Below are 21,525 nucleotides of genomic sequence, written 5' to 3' on the forward strand. Positions count from 1 at the left end.
CCTTCATTCATGCCTGTGTGTCTGATGTCTGGAGTGTGGGGTGTCTGTGGAATGGACACAGTGGGCCTCAGGGTGTGGGGTGTCTGTGGAATGGACACAGTGGGCCTCAGGGTGTGGGGTGTCTGTGGAATGGACATTGAGAGAGAAGTGTTCACTCCACTCAGCTGCTTTTATTAGCAGACCATTCTTGCAATTAATGGTACGATGAATTGGTTAGCACTGTAATGCGTAATGTGGGTTTCATACAAGTTTAAAAGCATCATGAAGGATCAAACAAGATCTTCAGAACTTAATATTTTAATACCTTCGCAGTTTTTCTCACGGCGCCTCACTCGATATTACCCTTGGGGCGATGCATTTACTCCAGCCTCTGAAACCCACACGTTCCTGCACGTTCTTCTGGTATGTTATGTTGAAGTCCGCTGGATATTTAAAGGCAGGTAAAAGCTCCGTGAAGTTGGCCCCCCTACAGACGGCACAAACGATGAAACCCCCCTCATTCGTTAGTGCTGCGTTTGTGCCGCTCTCGTTCTCGAGATACAGCGCCTTGTTTTTCAGGTGATCACGTGGCCATGCTCAGTGACTTTGACCTCCAGTGACCCCGTCTGCCGAGTTCAAGCGCTCTGTTACAGTTTAGCTCGTTTCCTTATCATTTTAAAGAATCAATATCCATAAACATGAGCCTCCTTAGATGTGAATAATACTAAGACATGACGCATGCCAACAAGTTAACCATCTATGACACACACTTGTGGCTGTAATGCATGTAAAATCACCGTGATTGTAAGATCTACGGTTTTTATTTTCTAAGGCACGTTTTCCTTTTCTTTCCCTACCGTGACACACTATTGCCAAACGCGTAACTGTGGGAAACCATCGCCACAAGACCTCCGCAGCACGTCATGACAGGGACCCCATGTATATCGGCAGTGTGCATCACGACAGGCGCCTTGCTTCCATGCCACCCTGGCACCGCTGCGCAACAAAGGTCTCATATCAGCACATGATAACACCTAACCCGATGAACTAACATAGTAACTCCTCCCTAAATGTAAGACTGTTTATTCGTGTAAAGGCTGCAAAGTCTGGAGTCAACTGATCAAAAGATCACAACTGAAAGATCTGGGGGTCGTGCCTTTGCTGTTCTGTACGTCACATAGTGACGTCACAGCCAGGAAGAGAAGGCGCTGTATTGAAATATCCGCCCCACCCGACCAGACAGACTCGGAAAACAAATTGCCCCCCTTGTTTCATCACAATCAGGACTTCAAGTACCGAGTTTGTTGGTACCGGAAAACGGCCTTGTATATAGTCACGCGATCACCCGCAGCACTAACGATTGAGACCGGTCCGGTTCCCCTCGACGTTGTAGGGGGGCTGAGTGACGTCACCCCCCCCCCCCCCCCATAAGATGGCGCTATATCTCGGGAAAGAAGCTAGGAAGTTACTTTCTAACCGACAAACCGACAAAAACGCAGCACAATTGAGTTGTGTTCATTGTGTTTTGTAATGAAATATTAACTTCAGAGTAACTCGGGAAACTACTGAACAATCTAAAAGCAGGCATACGAAATACTTAGAACTGTTTCAAGCAACAAGTGAAAATGAGCTCTTGCATCTTTTCTTTAGCTAAAGACAAAGTCTGGTCTAGAAGGCCAAAACCTCACAGCAGAGGTAGGCACTGGTTGTTTTTTTGTGTGTGTTCGGCAGCCTAGGTACTTGTTGCTTAACCTGTGTGTGCTGTCGGGATGGCCACCGCGCTGCAGTGACACCGACTCGCCGGCAGATGGCCGTGCGCGTCTGCCCGTGTGCCAGGCCGTCGGGCCCGGTGCTGGTCCCGCCCCGGACCCGCCCCCGGCGCGCTGCTGTCCCGATGACTTGCGGAAAAAAAGCAGATGAAACCGGTTCGTGACCGGTCTGCGCCTCAGCCGGGGGAGGTGTTTGTGTTTCGGCTCAGCTGAGCTCAGTGCAGCTGCGGCGCCGCTCTCGCCAGACACGCAGCCCGGTACCGGACAGCTCGGCGAGCTCTCCCCGTGATTTCACCGCGCGTGTGGGTGTGCGTGTTCGCGGAGGAAGCCTGCGAGGGGCTGGTTGGCGACGTCATTGCTGTGAGCCGGTCACGAGTGTCGGTGATAGACCGGCCCGCGCTGGGCGGCTTGCCGAAGGGAGCAGCATCGACGCTCATTAACCCACCCGTGGCACGGGGCCGTGACGATGGGGCCGCTAGTCTCCCGGCCCGGCCTGCCCTAGACTCCCACGCAGGTTTGCTGGTAAGCTCCTGGGTTGAACCGATCCGGTACCGGGTACCGGGTGCTCAGGGCTCACGGCAGCTGCGGTGTCTCCAGACCTGTGAGCATGTTCACTCGCGACGTGGGACTGGAGCCGCAGCTGGTCGTGAAGCCTGGAGGGAAGTTTTCGTGTGTTGAACTGGAGTGAGTTACTGTGTGTGTCTTGTTAATTTGGGGCGGCGTGTGTGATTATTGTCGGGTGCTGTGTGTGCCTAAGGTTATTTTAGGGTGGTGTGTGTGTGTCTGGGGTTAATTTGGGGAAGAGTGTGTGTGATTATTGTGGGGCGCTGTGTGTGTCTGGGGTTAATTTGGGGCAGCGTGTGTGTGATTATTGTGAGGCGCTGTGTGTGTCTGGGGTTAATTTGGGGCAGTGTGTGTGTGATTATTGTGGAGCAGGGTATGTGATTAATTTGGGGCGTGTGTGTCGGGTTCATTTGGGGCAGCGTGTGTGTGATTATTGTGGGGCGCTGTGTGTGTCTGGGGTTAATTTGGGGCGGCGTGTGTGTGATTATTGTGGGGCGCTGTGTGTGTCTGGGGTTAATTTGGGGTGGCGTGTGTGTGATTATTGTGGAGCAGGGTGTGTGATTAATTTGGGGCGGTGTGTGTGTCTGGGGTTAATTTGGGGTGGTGTGTGTGTCTCAGTGTGGAGCTCACCACTGTCAGTGCTGATGAACAATCCGTTATACAGGCAGTTCTGGGCTTCTGGTTGAAAGATTGGGCCCAAAGGTCACTCTTGGTCAGAGTCTGTAATTTCTCAATAATTCACACCCTGAACAGCTGTATGTGTGTCACTCTGAGCTCCTACTGGACCCAGCATGTGTGTACTGGACTGTGGTGTGTGTGTGTACCTGTGTGTGTCTCTCAGCTCCTACTGGAGCCCCAGTGTGTATGTACCTCTGTGTGTGTGTCTCTGTCACTCACTGTGTTTCTCTCAGCTCGTACTGGAGCCCCAGTGTGTGTCTGTCACTCACTGTGTGTGTCTCTCAGCTCGTCCCAGAGCAGCAGGAGAGAGGAAGGACCGCAGGACTGGAAGCAAGAGACAGAGAGTTGATGATCCAGAAGTGCAGCTCTCTGGCCCAGGACTCGTCTCTGCCCCTCCAGCGCAGCATGGAAGTGCTGGTGGTGAGTATGTGCGTCAGTCTCCCGCTCTGACAGGGCAGTGCTGTATGGGCAAGCCGGTCTGCGGGCTCCACCAGTCCATCTCCAGTCAGAGCATGTAGCACTAGCCAGCGAGACTGAGGTTGAACCAGCAGAGCAGTGAGCTGTACCTGTCTGTGGTGGAGCAGTGAACCGCTGACCGGGAGGGGTGGGGCCCAGACGAGCCCCCTTTCACGCCCACCTTCCTATTGGAGGACCCTTTATCTCCTGGGCAGGGATTGGCTGTTGCCATGGCACCCAGTCAGGGAGGGAGTGGCTTCGGAACTGCCCTTTGTCGCATCTGTGATGTGAGCAGCGATCTGACCACAGATAGAGGGGGGGACGTCACCGTGGAGCATTAACTGCGCACACGCTCGATGGGAGCAAGCAGGTGTTCATTTCACACTGAAATGCAGAAAGAAAAACAGTCTCGGCTGTTGAGCCTTCTTCGGGTAACATCTGAAGAGGTTCAACAGCAGAAATGTCTTTTTCTGCTCCTCAGGGGAAAGTAACCTCTGCTTGCTTCCGACACAGCTCCCCACTCGAGCCTCGCAGATGCGCCGTTTTCTCAGGCCTGTGAACCCGTGAGCTAGGACTGACCCTGCAGGCGGCGCTGCCCTCTGACATTTCTCCTCTATAAATATCTGTGACTGTGTGTCGGCGGCGTCTGTTCGCTTGGAGGTGTTTGTGGTGTTCAGAGACAACAGCAGATCCACACTGGCTGACTCCCAGTGCGCAGCAGTCTGATCCACTCCAGGTGTGACAGTGCTGTCAGTCAGACTCCCAGTGCGCAGCAGTCTGATCCACTCCAGGGTTTACAGTGCTGTCAGTCAGACTCCCAGTGCGCAGCAGTCTGATCCGCTCCAGGTGTGACAGTGCTGTCGGTCAGACTCCCAGTGCGCAGCAGTCTGATCCACTCCAGGGTTTACAGTGCTGTCAGACTCCCAGTGCGCAGCAGTCTGATCCACTCCAGGGTTTACAGTGCTGTCAGTCAGACTCCCAGTGCGCAGCAGTCTGATCCACTCCAGGTGTGACAGTGCTGTCAGTCAGACTCCCAGTGCGCAGCAGTCTGATCCACTACAGGGTTTACAGTGCTGTCAGTCAGACTCCCAGTGCGCAGCAGTCTGATCCACTCCAGGTGTGACAATGCTGTCAGTCAGACTCCCAGTGCGCAGCAGTCTGATCCACTCCAGGTGTGACAGTGCTGTCAGTCAGACTCCCAGTGCGCAGCAGTCTGATCCACTACAGGGTTTACAGTGCTGTCAGACTCCCAGTGCGCAGCAGTCTGATCCACTCCAGGGTTTACAGTGCTGTCAGTCAGACTCCCAGTGCGCAGCAGTCTGATCCACTCCAGGTGTGACAGTGCTGTCAGTCAGACTCCCAGTGCGCAGCAGTCTGATCCACTCCAGGGTTTACAGTGCTGTCAGTCAGACTCCCAGTGCGCAGCAGTCTGATCCACTCCAGCGTTTACAGTGCTGTCAGTCAGACTCCCAGTGCGCAGCAGTCTGATCCACTACAGGGTTTACAGTGCTGTCAGACTCCCAGTGCGCAGCAGTCTGATCCACTCCAGGGTTTACAGTGCTGTCAGTCAGACTCCCAGTGCGCAGCAGTCTGATCCACTCCAGGTGTGACAGTGCTGTCAGTCAGACTCCCAGTGCGCAGCAGTCTGATCCACTCCAGGGTTTACAGTGCTGTCAGTCAGACTCCCAGTGCGCAGCAGTCTGATCCACTCCAGCGTTTACAGTGCTGTCAGTCAGACTCCCAGTGCGCAGCAGTCTGATCCACTCCAGGTGTGACGGTGCTGTCAGTCAGACTCTCAGTGCGCAGCAGTCTGATCCACTCCAGGTGTGACAGTGCTGTCAGTCAGACTCCCAGTGCGCAGCAGTCTGATCCACTACAGGGTTTACAGTGCTGTCAGACTCCCAGTGCGCAGCAGTCTGATCCACTCCAGGGTTTACAGTGCTGTCAGTCAGACTCCCAGTGCGCAGCAGTCTGATCCACTCCAGGTGTGACAGTGCTGTCAGTCAGACTCCCAGTGCGCAGCAGTCTGATCCACTCCAGGGTTTACAGTGCTGTCAGTCAGACTCCCAGTGCGCAGCAGTCTGATCCACTCCAGCGTTTACAGTGCTGTCAGTCAGACTCCCAGTGCGCAGCAGTCTGATCCACTCCAGGTGTGACGGTGCTGTCAGTCAGACTCCCAGTGCGCAGCAGTCTGATCTGCTCCAGGTGTGACGGTGCTGTCAGTCAGACTCCCAGTGCGCAGCAGTCTGATCCGCTCCAGGTGTGACAGTGCTGTCAGTCAGACTCCCAGTGCGCAGCAGTCTGATCCGCTCCAGGTGTGACAGTGCTGTCAGTCAGACTCCCAGTGCGCAGCAGTCTGATCCGCTCCAGGTGTGACAGTGCTGTCAGTCAGACTCCCAGTGCGCAGCAGTCTGATCCGCTCCAGGAGTGACAGTGCCCCTCAGCAGGGTGGGGTTACTGTCCTACAGCGCCCCCCTGTGGCAGTGTGAGGCCGGGTTCTGAGCCGAACCCAGGGGGTGTGGACTAGAGTCCGGGATGGGCTGCAGGAGAGAGGGAGGACTGGGAGCGCTGGCGCTGTCGGAGCCGCGGAATCGCCGGGATTAGTGTGGAGACGGGGGGGTGGGCGGAGGCGGTGCATTGTGGGAGAGAGACACGATGGAGGCAGAGCGCTGATCCAGAGGCTGTGTGTAGCAGAGGGACGGGCAGGGATGTCGGCAGACCCGTTCCCGGAGCGGTGCAGACTGGAGAAGGCAGGAGAGAGCCGGCGGGCAGCACGGAGCCAGGGGTTGGGTGCTGTGCCGAGTGGATTCAGTGTGTCTGAGTGGCGTGTGGATCTGGTACCTGTGTGCTGTGGCTGAAGGGCTGCGTGTCTCAGTGTGTCTGCAGTAACAGCCAGGCAGAGTGAATGAAGCTCGACTGCGGTGTGTGTGTGTGCGCGCTCTCTGTGAATGGGCAGTGTGTGTGTGCGCGCTCTCTGTGAATGGGCAGTGTGTGTGTGTGTGCGCGCGCGCTCTCTGTGAATGGGCAGTGTGTGTGTGTGTGTGTGTGTGTGTGTGTGTGTGTGTGCGCGCGCGCTCTCTGTGAATGGGCAGTGTGTGTGTGTGTGTGTGTGTGTGCGCGCGCGCGCTCTCTGTGAATGGGCAGTGTGTGTGTGTGCGCGTGCGTGCGTGTGTGCGTGCCCTCTGTCAGTGCGCAGTGTGTGTGTGTGCTCTCTGTCAGTGTGCAGTGTGTGTGTGTGTGCTCTCTGTCAGTGTGCAGTGTGTGTGTGTGTGTGCTCTCTGTCAGTGTGCAGTGTGTGTGTGTGTGTGCTCTCTGTCAGTGTGCAGTGTGTGTGTGTGCTCTCGGTCAGTGGGCATTGCCCTGATGACTCAGTGTGGGGTGTCTTTGCACATCAGCGTCAGGCATGAGTGTGGGGCCGGAGAAGACTCTCTTGTCTCTGGAGATTAACCCCTCCCTCCCCTCACAGGCTCACCCGGTGCTGAAGGCCTTCATGTGTGGCTCCCTGAGTGGGACCTGCTCCACTCTGCTCTTCCAGCCGCTCGACCTCGTCAAGACCCGCCTGCAGACCCTCCAGAGCTCCGTACAGCATGGGTAATGCCTCAGCCCCTGTAGGTCCAGCCCCGCGCAGCCCACTGCAGTAGACTGGAGTAGACACCAGTACATTCCAGACAGGTGAAAAACACCTGAGCTCAGTTCATTGCAGTTTAACAGAGCTGAAGCCCTGTATACTAATACTGTCTACTGCAGGACATCTCTAGAGCTCATCTCTCTCGGTGATTCGCAGGTCACGTGTTGGCATGGTAACAGTATTCCTCAATGTGATCCGCACGGAGAAACTGCTGGGTCTTTGGAAGGGTGTATCTCCGGTAAGCAGCCCGTCTCACCCTCTCACTGTATCACCTGTAGTGTCAGTGTACAGTAGTGTGCAGGAGGAGTGTGTGTATTAACCCCTCTCTCTCTCTCTTTCCTAGTCGTTTGTACGCTGTATTCCCGGAGTCGGGATCTATTTTAGCACCTTCTTCTCGCTGAAGCAGCGGTACTTCTCTGAGCGCGCTCCGTCCGCACTGGAGGCGGTGCTCCTGGGTGCAGGGGCGCGGTCAGTGGCTGGAGTCTGCATGCTGCCTGTCACCGTGGTGAAGACGCGCTTCGAGGTGAGGGTGGGCACTGGGGGGGGCGATGCTTCGAGCGGGGGGGACGGGGTCTCTGCGCCCTGCACTGTGTCCCTGTGTGACGCCTGGGTGTCCCGTTCCCTGTGCTGCAGAGCGGTCGCTACAGCTACGCCAGTGTGTTCGGAGCCCTGCGCAGCATCTACGTGTCAGAGGGGCCACGTGCGCTGTTCTCCGGGCTGACGGCCACGCTCCTCAGAGACGCGCCCTTCTCCGGCATCTACGTCATGTTCTACAGCCAGACCAAGAAGTCGGTGCCCGCAGGTATGGAACAGAGCCCCCCAGCCAGAGCGCCGCCCCTGTGGCAGGGAGAGGGAGTGCGCTGTGGGCCTTTTGGCAGGGAGAGGGAGTGCGCTGTGTGTGCTGTGGGACTTTTGGCAGGGAGAGGGAGTGTGCTGTGTGTGCTGTTTGCCCTGTGGCAGGGAGAGGGAGTGCGCTGTGTGTGCTGTGGGCCCTGTGGCAGAGAGAGGGAGTGCGCTGTGTGTGCTGTTTGCCCTGTGGCAGGGAGAGGGAGTGCGCTGTGTGTGCTGTTTGCCCTGTGGCAGGGAGAGGGAGTGCGCTGTGTGTGCTGTGGGCCCTGTGGCAGGGAGAGGGAGTGCGCTGTGTGTGCTGTTTGCCCTGTGGCAGGGAGAGGGAGTGCGCTGTGTGTGCTGTTTGCCCTGTGGCAGGGAGAGGGAGTGCGCTGTGTGTGCTGTGGGCCCTGTGGCAGGGAGAGGGAGTGCGCTGTGTGTGCTGTTTGCCCTGTGGCAGGGAGAGGGAGTGCGCTGTGTGTGCTGTGGACCCTGTGGCAGGGAGAGGGAGTGCGCTGCGTGTGCTGTTTGCCCTGTGGCAGGGAGAGGGAGTGCGCTGCGTGTGCTGTTTGCCCTGTGGCAGGGAGAGGGAGTGCGCTGCGTGTGCTGTTTGCCCTGTGGCAGGGAGAGGGAGTGCGCTGTGTGTGCTGTTTGCCCTGTGGCAGGGAGAGGGAGTGCGCTGTGTGTGCTGTTTGCCCTGTGGCAGGGAGAGGGAGTGCGCTGTGTGTGCTGTTTGCCCTGTGGCAGGGAGAGGGAGTGCGCTGTGTGTGCTGTGGGCCCTGTGGCAGGGAGAGGGAGTGCGCTGTGTGTGCTGTTTGCCCTGTGGCAGGGAGAGGGAGTGCGCTGTGTGTGCTGTGGGCCCTGTGGCAGGGAGAGGGAGTGCGCTGTGGGCCCTGTGGCAGGGAGAGGGAGTGCGCTGTGTGTGCTGTTTGCCCTGTGGCAGGGAGAGGGAGTGCGCTGTGTGTGCTGTGGGCCCTGTGGCAGGGAGAGGGAGTGCGCTGTGTGTGCTGTTTGCCCTGTGGCAGGGAGAGGGAGTGCGCTGTGGGCCTTTTGGCAGGGAGAGGGAGTGCGCTGTGTGTGCTGTTTGCCCTGTGGCAGGGAGAGGGAGTGCGCTGTGTGTGCTGTTTGCCCTGTGGCAGGGAGAGGGAGTGCGCTGTGTGTGCTGTTTGCCCTGTGGCAGGGAGAGGGAGTGCGCTGTGTGTGCTGTGGGCCCTGTGGCAGGGAGAGGGAGTGTGCTGTGTGTGCTGTGGGCCCTGTGGCAGGGAGAGGGAGTGCGCTGTGTGTGCTGTGGGCCCTGTGGCAGAGAGAGGGAGCGCGCTGTGTGTGCTGTTTGCCCTGTGGCAGGGAGAGGGAGTGCGCTGTGTGTGCTGTTTGCCCTGTGGCAGGGAGAGGGAGTGCGCTGTGTGTGCTGTTTGCCCTGTGGCAGGGAGAGGGAGTGCGCTGTGTGTGCTGTTTGCCCTGTGGCAGGGAGAGGGAGTGCGCTGTGTGTGCTGTTTGCCCTGTGGCAGGGAGAGGGAGTGCGCTGTGTGTGCTGTGGGCCCTGTGGCAGGGAGAGGGAGCGCGCTGTGTGTGCTGTTTGCCCTGTGGCAGGGAGAGGGAGCGCGCTGTGTGTGCTGTTTGCCCTGTGGCAGGGAGAGGGAGTGCGCTGTGTGTGCTGTGGGCCCTGTGGCAGGGAGAGGGAGTGCGCTGTGTGTGCTGTGGGCCCTGTGGCAGGGAGAGGGAGCGCGCTGTGTGTGCTGTTTGCCCTGTGGCAGGGAGAGGGAGCGCGCTGTGTGCGCTGTTTGCCCTGTGGCAGAGAGAGGGAGTGCGCTGTGTGTGCTGTTTGCCCTGTGGCAGAGAGAGGGAGTGCGCTGTGTGTGCTGTTTGCCCTGTGGCAGGGAGAGGGAGTGCGCTGTGTGTGCTGTTTGCCCTGTGGCAGGGAGAGGGAGTGCGCTGTGTGTGCTGTTTGCCCTGTGGCAGAGAGAGGGAGTGCGCTGTGTGTGCTGTGGGCCCTGTGGCAGGGAGAGGGAGTGCGCTGTGTGTGCTGTGGGCCCTGTGGCAGGGAGAGGGAGTGCGCTGTGTGTGCTGTGGGCCCTGTGGCAGAGAGAGGGAGTGCGCTGTGTGTGCTGTGGGCCCTGTGGCAGAGAGAGGGAGTGCACTGTGTGTGCTGTTTGCCCTGTGGCAGGGAGAGGGAGTGCGCTGTGTGTGCTGTGGGCCCTGTGGCAGAGAGAGGGAGTGCGCTGTGTGTGCTGTGGGCCCTGTGGCAGAGAGAGGGAGTGCGCTGTGTGTGCTGTGGGCCCTGTGGCAGGGAGAGGGAGTGCGCTGTGTGTGCTGTTTGCCCTGTGGCAGGGAGAGGGAGTGCGCTGTGTGTGCTGTTTGCCCTGTGGCAGGGAGAGGGAGTGCGCTGTGTGTGCTGTGGGCCCTGTGGCAGAGAGAGGGAGTGCGCTGTGTGTGCTGTGGGCCCTGTGGCAGGGAGAGGGAGTGCGCTGTGTGTGCTGTGGGCCCTGTGGCAGGGAGAGGGAGTGCGCTGTGTGTGCTGTGGGCCCTGTGGCAGGGAGAGGGAGTGCGCTGTGTGTGCTGTGGGCCCTGTGGCAGAGAGAGGGAGTGCGCTGTGTGTGCTGTGGGCCCTGTGGCAGAGAGAGGGAGTGCGCTGTGTGTGCTGTGGGCCCTGTGGCAGGGAGAGGGAGTGCGCTGTGTGTGCTGTTTGCCCTGTGGCAGGGAGAGGGAGTGCGCTGTGTGTGCTGTGGGCCCTGTGGCAGAGAGAGGGAGTGCGCTGTGTGTGCTGTTTGCCCTGTGGCAGAGAGAGGGAGTGCGCTGTGTGTGCTGTTTGCCCTGTGGCAGGGAGAGGGAGTGCGCTGTGTGTGCTGTGGGCCCTGTGGCAGGGAGAGGGAGTGCGCTGTGTGTGCTGTGGGCCCTGTGGCAGGGAGAGGGAGTGCGCTGTGTGTGCTGTGGGCCCTGTGGCAGGGAGAGGGAGTGCGCTGTGTGTGCTGTGGGCCCTGTGGCAGGGAGAGGGAGTGCGCTGTGTGTGCTGTGGGCCCTGTGGCAGGGAGAGGGAGTGCGCTGTGTGTGCTGTTTGCCCTGTGGCAGGGAGAGGGAGTGCGCTGTGTGTGCTGTGGGCCCTGTGGCAGGGAGAGGGAGTGCGCTGTGTGTGCTGTGGGCCCTGTGGCAGGGAGAGGGAGTGCGCTGTGTGTGCTGTGGGCCCTGTGGCAGAGAGAGGGAGTGCGCTGTGTGTGCTGTGGGCCTGGCCTGTTGTCAGCACGGGGCCGTGTCTGTTGCAGAGGTGTGGAGCGCCCCCTGTGTGCCGCTGGTGAATTTTGGCTGCGGGGTGGTGGCGGGGGTCCTGGCCGCCCTGGTCACCCAGCCAGCCGACGTGGTGAAGACGCAGGTGCAGGTCCGCCCGGGGCAGTACCGCTGGACCGGGGACGCCGTCCGCTACATCTACAGGGTAAGACGTCGCCGTGTCCTTGGGGGGGGGGGCGCCCCTGGGACGCACTGACGCTCTGTCCCCCCCCAGGCTCACGGGCTGCGGGGCTTCTTCCGCGGCGCTGTGCCGCGCTCCCTGCGCCGCACGCTGATGGCGGCGATGGCCTGGACCGTGTACGAGCAGCTCATGGCCAAGATGGGCCTGAAGTCCTGAGGGCGGACAGGCCGACGCCGGGGATACGGACAAGAGGGGGAGCCCGGCCCGGTCCGGCCCGGTCCACTGGCCACCCCGGGTGTGTGTGGGGCTGGCCGGACTGACGTGACCCACTCGTTTCCAAGGCGAAAGGAAAGGGTGGACGACCTGGCTGATACTGAACACTGGGGTCCTGTTGGACTGGACACTGACACTAACTCTCTGGTCAGTGGTCTGGGACTGGACTGGACACTGACTGCGGTCTGGGACTGGACTGGACTGGACTGGACACTGACTGCGGTCTGGGACTGGACTGGACTGGATGGACAGTGTGCATTATAATTACTGGACTGGCAGCGTTATGTGCAGGACATCAGCGTTCACTTGTCACTGGAGCTTGCAGGCTGATGGCCAGGGGTCACTGCAGCGGGACAGCAGAGCTCTGGGACACTCTTGGCTCCACTGGCTGACTTCTTTGCTTCTTCTCTCGCACATCAATTAACTTAACAGGGTGTTGTAATTACTATTAATTATTCTCATTGCTGTGGTTCTGAAAGGTTGTGTTTCTGTTTTGTACAAGATCCTCTGTGTTCTTTTGAAATGTTGAAATAAAAATCCTTGTTTTGTAAGTGTGAATTTCATCTCTCTGGGACCCTGGGACAAGCTGTACGAGGAGTTTTTCGCGTGTCTGTCAGAATGTGATGGGGGCGTCCTGATTCTTAGTGACAGGGTTGTCTCAGTGTGTGCCTGCGGGGCCTGGCAGATGCTTCTCGGGCACCGTGCTGGACACCCATGTCTGATGTTGCCATGGAGATGGGCCCTGGGAGGCTGTCGAGGCAGATAGGATTTGACACCCAGAGAGGGAGAGCGAAGCAGTCCGGACTGTTCGCTCGGCGGGGGTTTGTACAGACAGCAGGGACGCCCTGAATTCTGCATCAAATGCAGAAGTGTGATGATCCCAGCCTGAGGAACAGAACATTCTGAGGTGTCCCTGCTCTGCTCCCACAACCTGTCTCGTATTGATCACTGACAGACGCACTCCACAGGAGTGAGTCAGTGTAAACCTTCAGAGACAGCATAGCAGTCTGCACACTGAGGAGTGATACAACATCAGCCTGAAGCCCTCAGCACTGTGCCAGGTACTATAACTCATTGGACCTCCTCAGTAGAGTCATTCCCGTGGTGGGCTGGAGACCCAGTTGTATTGTAGTGTTGTAGAAGCAGCAGGAAATATGAACTGAGAAAGACTCTTTATCTCCATTCAGGAGAAGGGTGGACTTTCACCTTAACTCCATGTCTCCTCAAACTGCACTTTAGTCACAGATCAATAGAGGCTCTCTCACCTACACAGAGTGCGGAGCAAGGAGAATGAGAGGGTGATGAAGCTTGTTTGTGCCACAGAAAACTGCTGAAATATCCCTGAACTCCTCAGGATGCCCAGCTGTGAGCTCATTTCCAAAGGTCAGCAGGGTCTCAGCACAGAGCTGCCAGCTGCTCTGAACGAGCTGGGAAGTGCAGTGGGAGGCAGGATCTCTGATGCCTGAAGACTCACTCTCGTCACTGAGCTCAGGATCCGATTTGTTTAAATGTGTTTCTGTTGCCGGCTCCTTCGCTTGGGCAGGTTCTCCGGGAACTGCTGCAGTAGAAAGAGGGCAGCGCAGGGGAGCTTGTGTGACACACTCGCCAGACAAGGGCAGGAGACACTTATCAGGCAGAGACAGAAAGTGAACCGTCAGCTCCTTCCCCCCGATACAGTCAGCAGGGCTGAGGCACTGAGCGTCTGGCTCCTGCCTCGCTGCCTCCGCCCTCCAGCCTCACAGTCTCTCTCCCCTCCTGCCTCACAGTCTCCTGCCTCACCCTCAGAGCCAGAGGCCCCAGACAGCAGTTAAGAAGTTAACACAATACCAGGAAGGTCAGCCGGTGCAGTTCCTGTCCCTGGAGTGTATTTTAGGAAGAGGATATGAGCGTGTTTACAGGCAGCCTCTCTGTCGCGCTGTCGGAACAGCGTGTGCACCAGGGCAGCACGGCACGACCCGCTCAGGAATCAGCCTCTGCAGGCCGCCAGCTCGCACGGCGCCGCCTGCTTCTGAATATGGGGGCCGACTCCTCAGCCTGCTACGCTGCTGCCACAGCGACGCCTAGTGGCCAACACTGAGAACAGCAGCCTGGGTGACGAGACGTCTTGACCGCAGTTTCGAGGCTTGTTGAATCCCTGAACTGTACCTGTGAGGTCTCTCCGGGTATCCCAGTGTTTCCCAGTCTTTCTCAGGGTATCCCAGTGTTTCTTGGTGTCTCAGTGTTTCCCAGTGTCTCCCCGGTATCCCAGTGTCTCCCAGTGTCTCTCCAGGTCTCCCAGTGTCTCTCCGGGTATCCCAGTGTTTCTTAGTGTCTCTCCGGGTATCCCAGTGTCTCCCAGTGTCTCTCAGTGTCTCCCAGGTTTCCCAGTGTCTCCCAGTGTCTCCCCAGGTATCCCAGTGTTTCCCAGTGTCTCTCAGTGTCTCCAGGGTATCCCAGTGTCTCCCGGGTTTCCCAGTGTCTCTCCAGGTATCCCAGTGTTTTCCAGTGTCTCCCAGTGTCTCCCCAGGTATCCCAGTGTTTCCCCATGTCTCCAGGTATCCCAGTGTTTCCCAGTGTTTCCCAGTGTCTCCCCAGGTATCCCAGTGTCTCCCAGTGTCTCCCCAGGTATCCCAGTGTTTCCCAGTGTCTCCCAGTGTCTCCCCAGGTATCCCAGTGTCTCCCAGTGTCTCCCCAGGTATCCCAGTGTTTCCCAGTGTTTCCCAGTGTCTCCCAGTGTCTCCCCAGGTATCCCAGTGTCTCCCCAGGTGTCCCAGTGTTTCCCAGTGTCTCCCAGTGTCTCCCCAGGTATCCCAGTGTTTCCCAGTGTCTCCCAGTGTCTCCCCAGGTATCCCAGTGTCTCCCAGTGTCTCCCGGGTATCCCAGTGTTTCCCAGTGTCTCCCAGTGTCTCCCCAGGTATCCCAGTGTCTCCCGGGTATCCCACTTTCTCCCAGTGTCTCCCAGTGTCTCCCGGGTATCCCACTTTCTCCCAGTGTCTCCCAGGTATCCCAGTGTCTCCCAGTGTCTCCCGGGTATCCCAGTGTCTCCCAGTGTCTCCCCAGGTATCCCAGTGTTTCCCAGTGTCTCCCAGTGTCTCCCCAGGTATCCCAGTGTCTCCCGGGTATCCCAGTGTTTCCCAGTGTCTCCCAGTGTCTCCCCAGGTATCCCAGTGTCTCCCGGGTATCCCACTGTCTCCCAGTGTCTCCCAGTGTCTCCCGGGTATCCCAGTGTCTCCCAGTGTCTCCCCAGGTATCCCAGTGTTTCCCAGTGTCTCCCAGTGTCTCCCCAGGTATCCCAGTGTCTCCCGGGTATCCCACTTTCTCCCAGTGTCTCCCAGTGTCTCCCGGGTATCCCAGTGTCTCCCGGGTATCCCACTTTCTCCCAGTGTCTCCCAGGTATCCCAGTGTCTCCCAGTGTCTCCCCAGGTATCCCAGTGTTTCCCAGTGTCTCCCAGTGTCTCCCCAGGTATCCCAGTGTCTCCCGGGTATCCCAGTGTTTCCCAGTGTCTCCCAGTGTCTCCCCAGGTATCCCAGTGTCTCCCAGTGTCTCCCGGGTATCCCACTGTCTCCCAGTGTCTCCCGGGTATCCCAGTGTCTCCCAGTGTCTCCCCAGGTATCCCAGTGTCTCCCAGTGTCTCCCGGGTATCCCAGTGTCTCCCAGTGTCTCCCGGGGCCACAGCTATAGATCAGCTCGGCTGGGCAGCAGGCAGGAGCCGGGAGAGAGGAGCACAGCCGAGGCCTCCCTGCACCGGACTGTCACAGTCTGAGGGAGCCAAGTGATTAAATAGTGTTGTTTAGATGAACAGATTTCAGCCACACAACAGCGAATTCTAATCAGGATTAAGTTTATTATAACATTACTATAAAGTTATAACCAGGGCCCGTTTCTTGCATTTCTCCATGGCAACAAGAGGCCATAAACTGAACTTCCTGTCGTAACTAATATGGCAACTACTGGAAACAAAGAACGTAGCAGAGCAGCAGAGAAAAGGTGAGTTTGGTGTTGCGGGGTGTCAGACTCTCTCCCCACGGTCCCGGCGCCGACGCGCTTGCGACCCCTGGCGGTAGCTCTGCTGAACAACAGACCCTCCTCCCGGTTTCTGAGCGCACAGGGAAATGACGCCATCTTGGCTCCCACGGCTTCATCAATATATTCGGTCTTTTTAACTTTTTTATTTTTTACCGCACTATATTTATTGTAATTTCTGTTTGCTCTTTCCATTAAATCATTTGCTTTTGCTCAATCTTAGTATGTTTATTTTTTATTGTACTGTGTTGTCACGACAAGAACATCTTTTCTGCCTCCTGTTTTCTTCCCTCAATTCTACAGAAACTGAAGAGCGAGAGCCAAGATGGAGCCCTTCAGTCCTCAGTTTCATATCGCGCCTGTCTGGTAGGATCTCGGCGCTGATTGGTCGAATCTGACGTATAAAATGATGTCACTTCCTTTGCACGGCCTCTTTTATTTCCTGGAGAAATAGATCTCCATACGGCGTTGTCTCGTGGTGAGTAGTGTTTTTGCATATTTTACAAGTTTAAGGCATAAAATTGTTTAAGACTCCGTTACGTAGGCCTTGGGATGTCCTTTGTTAGTCCAAAGCAGAGTTTTCCGGTGCAATGGCGGGGGAAAGCACGGCTGGAGCGGCGACCTACTCCAGGCCTGAAGCCGGGGCCTGGCGTGACCGCCCGGCCGGCGGGGGATCGGCCTTCGGTCTGGTCGGGCGGCGATGGGCACGCGTCTGCTTACTGGGACGTGTAAGATGACTTCGCCCTGCGAATGTTGGTGATCCAAACTGGATCAGACACAGCCAGGGTTTGCCGTGGCTGGCCCATGCGTCTTAGTGTCCACGTGTTCGCGACGTGGGGTGGGCCGGTGCGGACGGCGATGGAGAAGGGCGGTAGGCAGCTCTGGCCGGTCCCCTGAGTCCCGGGCTCCGCAGATCAGGACTCGCCGGGGGACTTGCAGTCCCGCGTGTCTGCGTGGCAGTGGGAGGGCTGCTGGCGGCTTTTCACCCGAACAGCGGTTCGTCCTTGCCTTGGCGGGGGCTGCTGTGTTCTTGCGGTCTTACACGCGTGTACGTTCAGGGTCGTTTCCGTGGGAGCGCACACACCCACAGAAGCGAAGCCCTCGCCAGCCCCTCACATCAGCACTGGCCGCATCGTGTCAGTGGAAACGCTGCTCCGTGGGTGAGAAGCCGTGTCCGTGGAGCTTCAGCCAGTCCTGTCCAGCCCCTCAGAGTGACCAGTCACGGTGGTTCTGCGTGTTTCCCAATTGCTATGCCTCGGGACTCCACAGCTGACAGACGCGGCCAGTCAGATCCCCTGGTTTCTGCTGGACATCTGGACCCTGAGTGGCCAGAGAGTTGGTAACAGAGCGCAGGCAGGTGTCTCATGAGCTTTGGAGGGTCTCTTGCTGAAGATCACCAGCTGGTAGTAAAGGTTTGATTTTCAGTGGGTAGTCATGGTCGCTGCTCTGTTAGTCAGTGGCAGTCTGATTAACTTTCTGAGACTCTCCTGGCTGGACCGTGAGCTGGTTTAGTAATTCACTGGGATTTTAATCAGACTCCACTGCCAGAGCAGTCTGAGACTCTCCAGGCTGGACTGGCTGGACTGGGAGCTGGATTAGTGCTTCACTGGGATTATAATCAGACTCCACTGACACTGACAGAGCAGTCTGAGACTCTCCAGGCTGGACTGGACTGGGAGCTGGATTAGTTCTTCACTGGGATATAATCAGACTATACTGACACTGACAGAGCAGTCTGAGACTCTCCAGGCTGGACTGGACTGGGAGCTGGATTAGTTCTTCACTGGGATTATAATCGGACTATACTGACACTGACAGAGCAGTCTGAGACTCTCCAGGCTGGACTGGACTGACTGTACTGGGAGCTGGATTAGTGATTCACTGGGATTATAATCAGACTCCACTGACAGAGCAGTCTGAGACTCTCCGGACTGGACTGTGAGCTGGTTTAGTACACTGGGATTATAATCAGACTCTGGCTATGTGCAGCAGTTTTACTACCAGGGTGTCTAGTTAGGCTGATGGGCCTCTTACTTTTGTGGGAGTGGGTGCACACTGTTAAAGCCCCGGGCCGAGGTCGGTCTGTGGGTGTCGGAAGTGTGCGAGAGCAAGCGGCCAGGTTTTCGCTAACACCATGAGGGCTGTGGCCCCATGACTGGGGTTTGATAGTGACCTGAGCCACAGCCCACAGGGGCTTTTAACTTTAATTGTCAGAAACATTTGTCTAGATTTTGGAAGGAGCTGTACTTTTCAAAACGGGTTTAATAAAGAATAATATTAACCCCTCTCTCTCAGTGCAGTGTCAGTGTACAGTAGTGTGCAGGAGGAGTGTGTGTATTAACCCCCCTCTCTCTCAGTGCAGTGTCAGTGTACAGTAGTGTGCAGGAGGAGTGTGTGTATTAACCCCTCTCTCTCTCTCAGTGCAGTGTCAGTGTACAGTAGTGTGCAGGAGGAGTGTGTGTATTAGCCCCTCTCTCTCAGTGCAGTGTCAGGGTACAGTAGTGTGCAGGAGGAGTGTGTGTATTAACCCCCTCTCTCTCAGTGCAGTGTCAGTGTACAATAGTGTGCAGGAGGAGTGTGTAACTCTTCTCTTGTTTTCTGCAGCTTTCCCGTCGTTGCTTGTCCAAGGGAAGCTCTCACGATGTCCGGAGGTCTGGATGTGCTGCAGATGAAGGAGGAGGATGTGCTGAAGTTCCTGGCTGCCGGGACCCACCTGGGCGGCACTAACCTGGACTTCCAGATGGAGCAGTACGTCTACAAGAGGAAGAGTGATGGTGAGGACGGTGGAGGTGTGGGGTGTGGGGGGGACAGGGGGCCCCAGTGCCCAGCAGTAAAGAGCTCTGTGTTCCTGTCCAGGTGTTTACATCATCAACCTGAAAAAGACCTGGGAGAAGCTGCTGCTGGCTGCCCGAGCCATCGTGGCCATTGAAAACCCCGCTGATGTGTGCGTTATCTCCTCCAGAAACACGGGGCAGGTGAGCGTGCTGCTCCGGGCCAGAGCCGACTCTTCCTCTCCTGTTGCACTCCCCTGGAGAGTCTTCCTCAGAGCCGAGGAATGGCCCAGCAGCTCTCTGTTCTGTTATGCTGCTGAGAGTCTCTGGGTGGGTTGTATCAGTCTTGAAGGGGTCCGGCTCAGAGTGGGGTGGGAGTGGGTGCACACTGTTAAAGCCCCGGGCCGAGGTCGGTCTGTGGGTGTCGGAAGTGTGCGAGAGCAAGCAGCCAGGTTTTCGCTAACACCATGAGGGCTGTGGCCCCATGACTGGGGTTTGATAGTGACCTGAGCCACAGCCCACAGGGGCTTTTAACTTTAATTGTCAGAAACATTTGTCTAGATTTTGGAAGGAGCTGTACTTTTCAAAACGGGTTTAATAAAGAATAATATATTAACCCCTCTCTCTCAGTGCAGTGTCAGTGTACAGTAGTGTGCAGGAGGAGTGTGTGTATTAACCCCTCTCTCTCAGTGCAGTGTCCGTGTACAGTAGTGTGCAGGAGGGGTGTGTGTATTAACCCCTCTCTCTCTCAGTGCAGTGTCAGTGTACAGTAGTGTGCAGGAGGAGTGTGTGTATTAACCCCCCTCTCTCTCAGTGCAGTGTCAGTGTGCAGTAGTGTGCAGGAGGAGTGTGTGTATTAACCCCTCTCTCTCAGTGCAGTGTCAGTGTACAGTAGTGTGCAGGAGGAGTGTGTGTATTAACCCCTCTCTCAGGCCAGCTGGGGGCGCTGGCGCGCGGGGCGACTCTCACTCCCTCTTCTCTGTGCCTGTCGCCAGCGCGCGGTGCTGAAGTTCGCCTCCGCGACCGGGGCCACCACCTTCGCCGGCCGCTTCACTCCCGGCACCTTCACCAACCAGATCCAGGCGGCATTCCGCGAGCCGCGGCTGCTGATCGTGACCGATCCCCGCGCTGACCACCAGCCGCTGACCGAGGCCTCCTACGTCAACATCCCCACCATCGCGCTCTGCAACACCGACTCACCGCTGAGATACGTGGACATCGCCATCCCCTGTAACAACAAGGTACTGCCCCCTGGGGCCCCTCATCGCCATCCCCTGTAACAACAAGGTACTGCCCCCTGGGGCACCTCATCGCCTTCCCTGGCGTCGTTGCCGGCTGTCCTCCGCCGTCTGCGCCGCTCGAGTCGTCCTACTGGCCCGGGCTGAGAGCTCCCATGCACACCTGTTAGAGCCCGGAGCTGAGGCCACGGCCGGTGATCTCTGGGTGTAGGCTGTGTGCGACAGTAACGCAGGGTCTCTGCGCCCCTCCCTCTGCTCTGTGGGCCGGGGGGCGAGATGGGTATGGGCCTGGCCACACTGCCCCCTGCTGCCGCGGGGGCGCGGTCGTGCAGCAGCACCAGCGAGGTGAGAGCACAGGCTGATGCGGCGTGTCCTCTCTCGCAGGGCCCTCACTCCGTGGGGCTGATGTGGTGGATGCTGGCCAGGGAGGTGCTGCGCATGCGCGGGACGATCTCCCGGGAGCACGCCTGGGAGGTGATGCCCGACCTGTACTTCTACCGGGACCCGGAGGAGGTGAGAGCCTGTTTGTGGGCCGAGAACTGGCTGAGCCGACCTGAGCTGCAGAGTGTGTGTGTGTGGGGTTTGTGGGGGAGCGGGACGTAGGCCGAGGGAGGCCTGCGTCTCCTCTGGGAGTGTCCTGGCACTGGGGGGGCGGGGGGGCATAGGCCCCCCAGGGCATGGGTTTGTCAGGGCTGTAAGCGTGTCTCTCTCCCTGCCCCAGATCGAGAAGGAGGAGCAGGCCGCTGCAGAGAAGGCCGTGGGCAAGGAGGAGTTCCAGGGCGAGTGGACGGCGCCTGTCACCGACTTCGCACAGCCCGAGGTGGCTGACTGGTCCGAGGGCGTGCAGGTGCCCTCTGTGCCCATCCAGCAGTTCCCTGCAGGTACGTCCGCACCGCGGGGCAGCCCCACGCTGACCGCTGGAGCCCTGCGCCCCTCTCTAACACCCCTCCTCTGTTTTTCAGGGCCCCCTGTCAAGCGCGAGCCTGGAGCCACTGAGGTGTTTGCAGGTGAGATATCTTGGGTCGCGTCCCATACAGAGGGAGCCCCCTAAAACAGCCGGTGTCTGTGGGCCGTCCAGTCCTGGTCCTGGAGGGTCAGTGTGTCTGTGGGCCGTCCAGTCCTGGTCCTGGAGGGTCAGTGTGTCTGTGGGCTGTCCAGTCCTGGTCCTGGAGGGTCAGTGTGTCTGTGGGCCGTCCAGTCCTGGTCCTGGAGGGGCACTGTCTTGGTTGTCCAGGTATATGCGGAGGTACTTGATGTTTCTACCCTCAGTTCTAACTCCTTCCCTCCTTCCGCTGGTTTGCAGAGGACTGGAGTGCCCAGCCGGCCACGGAGGACTGGTCAGCTGCCCCCACTGCCCAGGCGTCTGACTGGGGCGGCGCCACCGCTGATTGGTCCTGAGTGCCACCTGTCGCAGCAGCAGTTTTTTCTCGGCAAACTCAATAAAGTTTGCTGTTTCTTACAAAGCCTGTCCTGTCTGGTCTGTCTGTAGTGGGGTTACATCACAGCAGCCTTGGGTGCAGTTAGAGCCCCTTTCCACAGGGCTGTGGCTCTGGCGCTATACAGGTCGCCACCACAGTGACGCTGCGCTCAAGCCCAGCGGTATGAATTCTGGGGGTGAAACTGCCGTCTCCAAGGGCTCCAGTGTTCCAAGTGTCTCTGAAGAGCAGCTCGACCTGGAGGGGTTTCTGCGGGTTGACACAGTGGAGGCTGTTCTGAGAGGTGCCGAGACTCATTGGACAGACTAGAGGTGTCTGCTGGTAGATGAATCCCCCCCATGCAGCCTTCATGAAAGTGGGAGGATAAGATATAACTTTGTCCATCCAAAAGGGTCAATGTTTCTTAAGCATTGACATATGAAGCAGCAAAAAGATGCATTAAACCAAGAAAAAGTTCTAGACGTGCAGAAAATCTTGCCTGGTGCACATTACACATAAATGC

General features: G+C 57.9%; 2 protein-coding genes and 2 non-coding genes across 6 annotated transcripts; all 4 read left to right on the top strand.

Annotated features, from left to right (window-relative positions):
- Positions 1 to 1,791: 1,791 nt before the first annotated feature.
- Positions 1,792 to 12,126, top strand: slc25a38b (solute carrier family 25 member 38b). Of its 2 annotated transcripts, XM_088930106.1 has the most exons (8): positions 1,792 to 2,270; positions 3,276 to 3,410; positions 6,913 to 7,037; positions 7,231 to 7,312; positions 7,418 to 7,597; positions 7,708 to 7,876; positions 11,160 to 11,326; positions 11,396 to 12,126. In XM_088930106.1, exons 2-8 carry the CDS (start codon positions 3,339 to 3,341, stop codon positions 11,516 to 11,518), a joined length of 918 nt encoding a protein of 305 aa, XP_088786232.1. In that variant the 5' UTR covers positions 1,792 to 2,270; positions 3,276 to 3,338; the 3' UTR covers positions 11,519 to 12,126. The 2 variants fall into 2 exon arrangements, with proteins under 2 accessions (XP_088786232.1, XP_088786233.1); XM_088930107.1 differs by lacking the exons at positions 1,792 to 2,270; positions 3,276 to 3,410 and adding an exon at positions 6,098 to 6,196.
- Positions 12,127 to 15,967: 3,841 nt separating this feature from the next.
- On the top strand, positions 15,968 to 21,050 carry rpsa (ribosomal protein SA). 2 transcript variants are annotated; one of them, XM_088930804.1, is made up of 8 exons: positions 15,968 to 16,056; positions 18,183 to 18,352; positions 18,435 to 18,553; positions 19,345 to 19,590; positions 19,972 to 20,100; positions 20,309 to 20,468; positions 20,550 to 20,594; positions 20,891 to 21,050. In XM_088930804.1, exons 2-8 carry the CDS (start codon positions 18,220 to 18,222, stop codon positions 20,983 to 20,985), a joined length of 927 nt encoding a protein of 308 aa, XP_088786930.1. In that variant the 5' UTR covers positions 15,968 to 16,056; positions 18,183 to 18,219; the 3' UTR covers positions 20,986 to 21,050. The 2 variants fall into 2 exon arrangements, with proteins under 2 accessions (XP_088786930.1, XP_088786929.1); XM_088930803.1 differs by having other exon boundaries at positions 20,309 to 20,594.
- LOC148821441 (small nucleolar RNA SNORA62/SNORA6 family) lies at positions 17,626 to 17,764 on the top strand. The gene has a single exon (XR_016094085.1). It is a non-coding gene; the product is annotated as a small nucleolar RNA SNORA62/SNORA6 family (small nucleolar RNA).
- On the top strand, positions 18,730 to 18,868 carry LOC148821442 (small nucleolar RNA SNORA62/SNORA6 family). The gene has a single exon (XR_016094086.1). It is a non-coding gene; the product is annotated as a small nucleolar RNA SNORA62/SNORA6 family (small nucleolar RNA).
- Positions 21,051 to 21,525: the final 475 nt, after the last annotated feature.

This window comes from Atractosteus spatula, chromosome 13, assembly GCF_055471065.1.
Source record: "Atractosteus spatula isolate fAtrSpa1 chromosome 13, fAtrSpa1.hap1, whole genome shotgun sequence".
NCBI lineage: Eukaryota > Metazoa > Chordata > Actinopteri > Semionotiformes > Lepisosteidae > Atractosteus > Atractosteus spatula.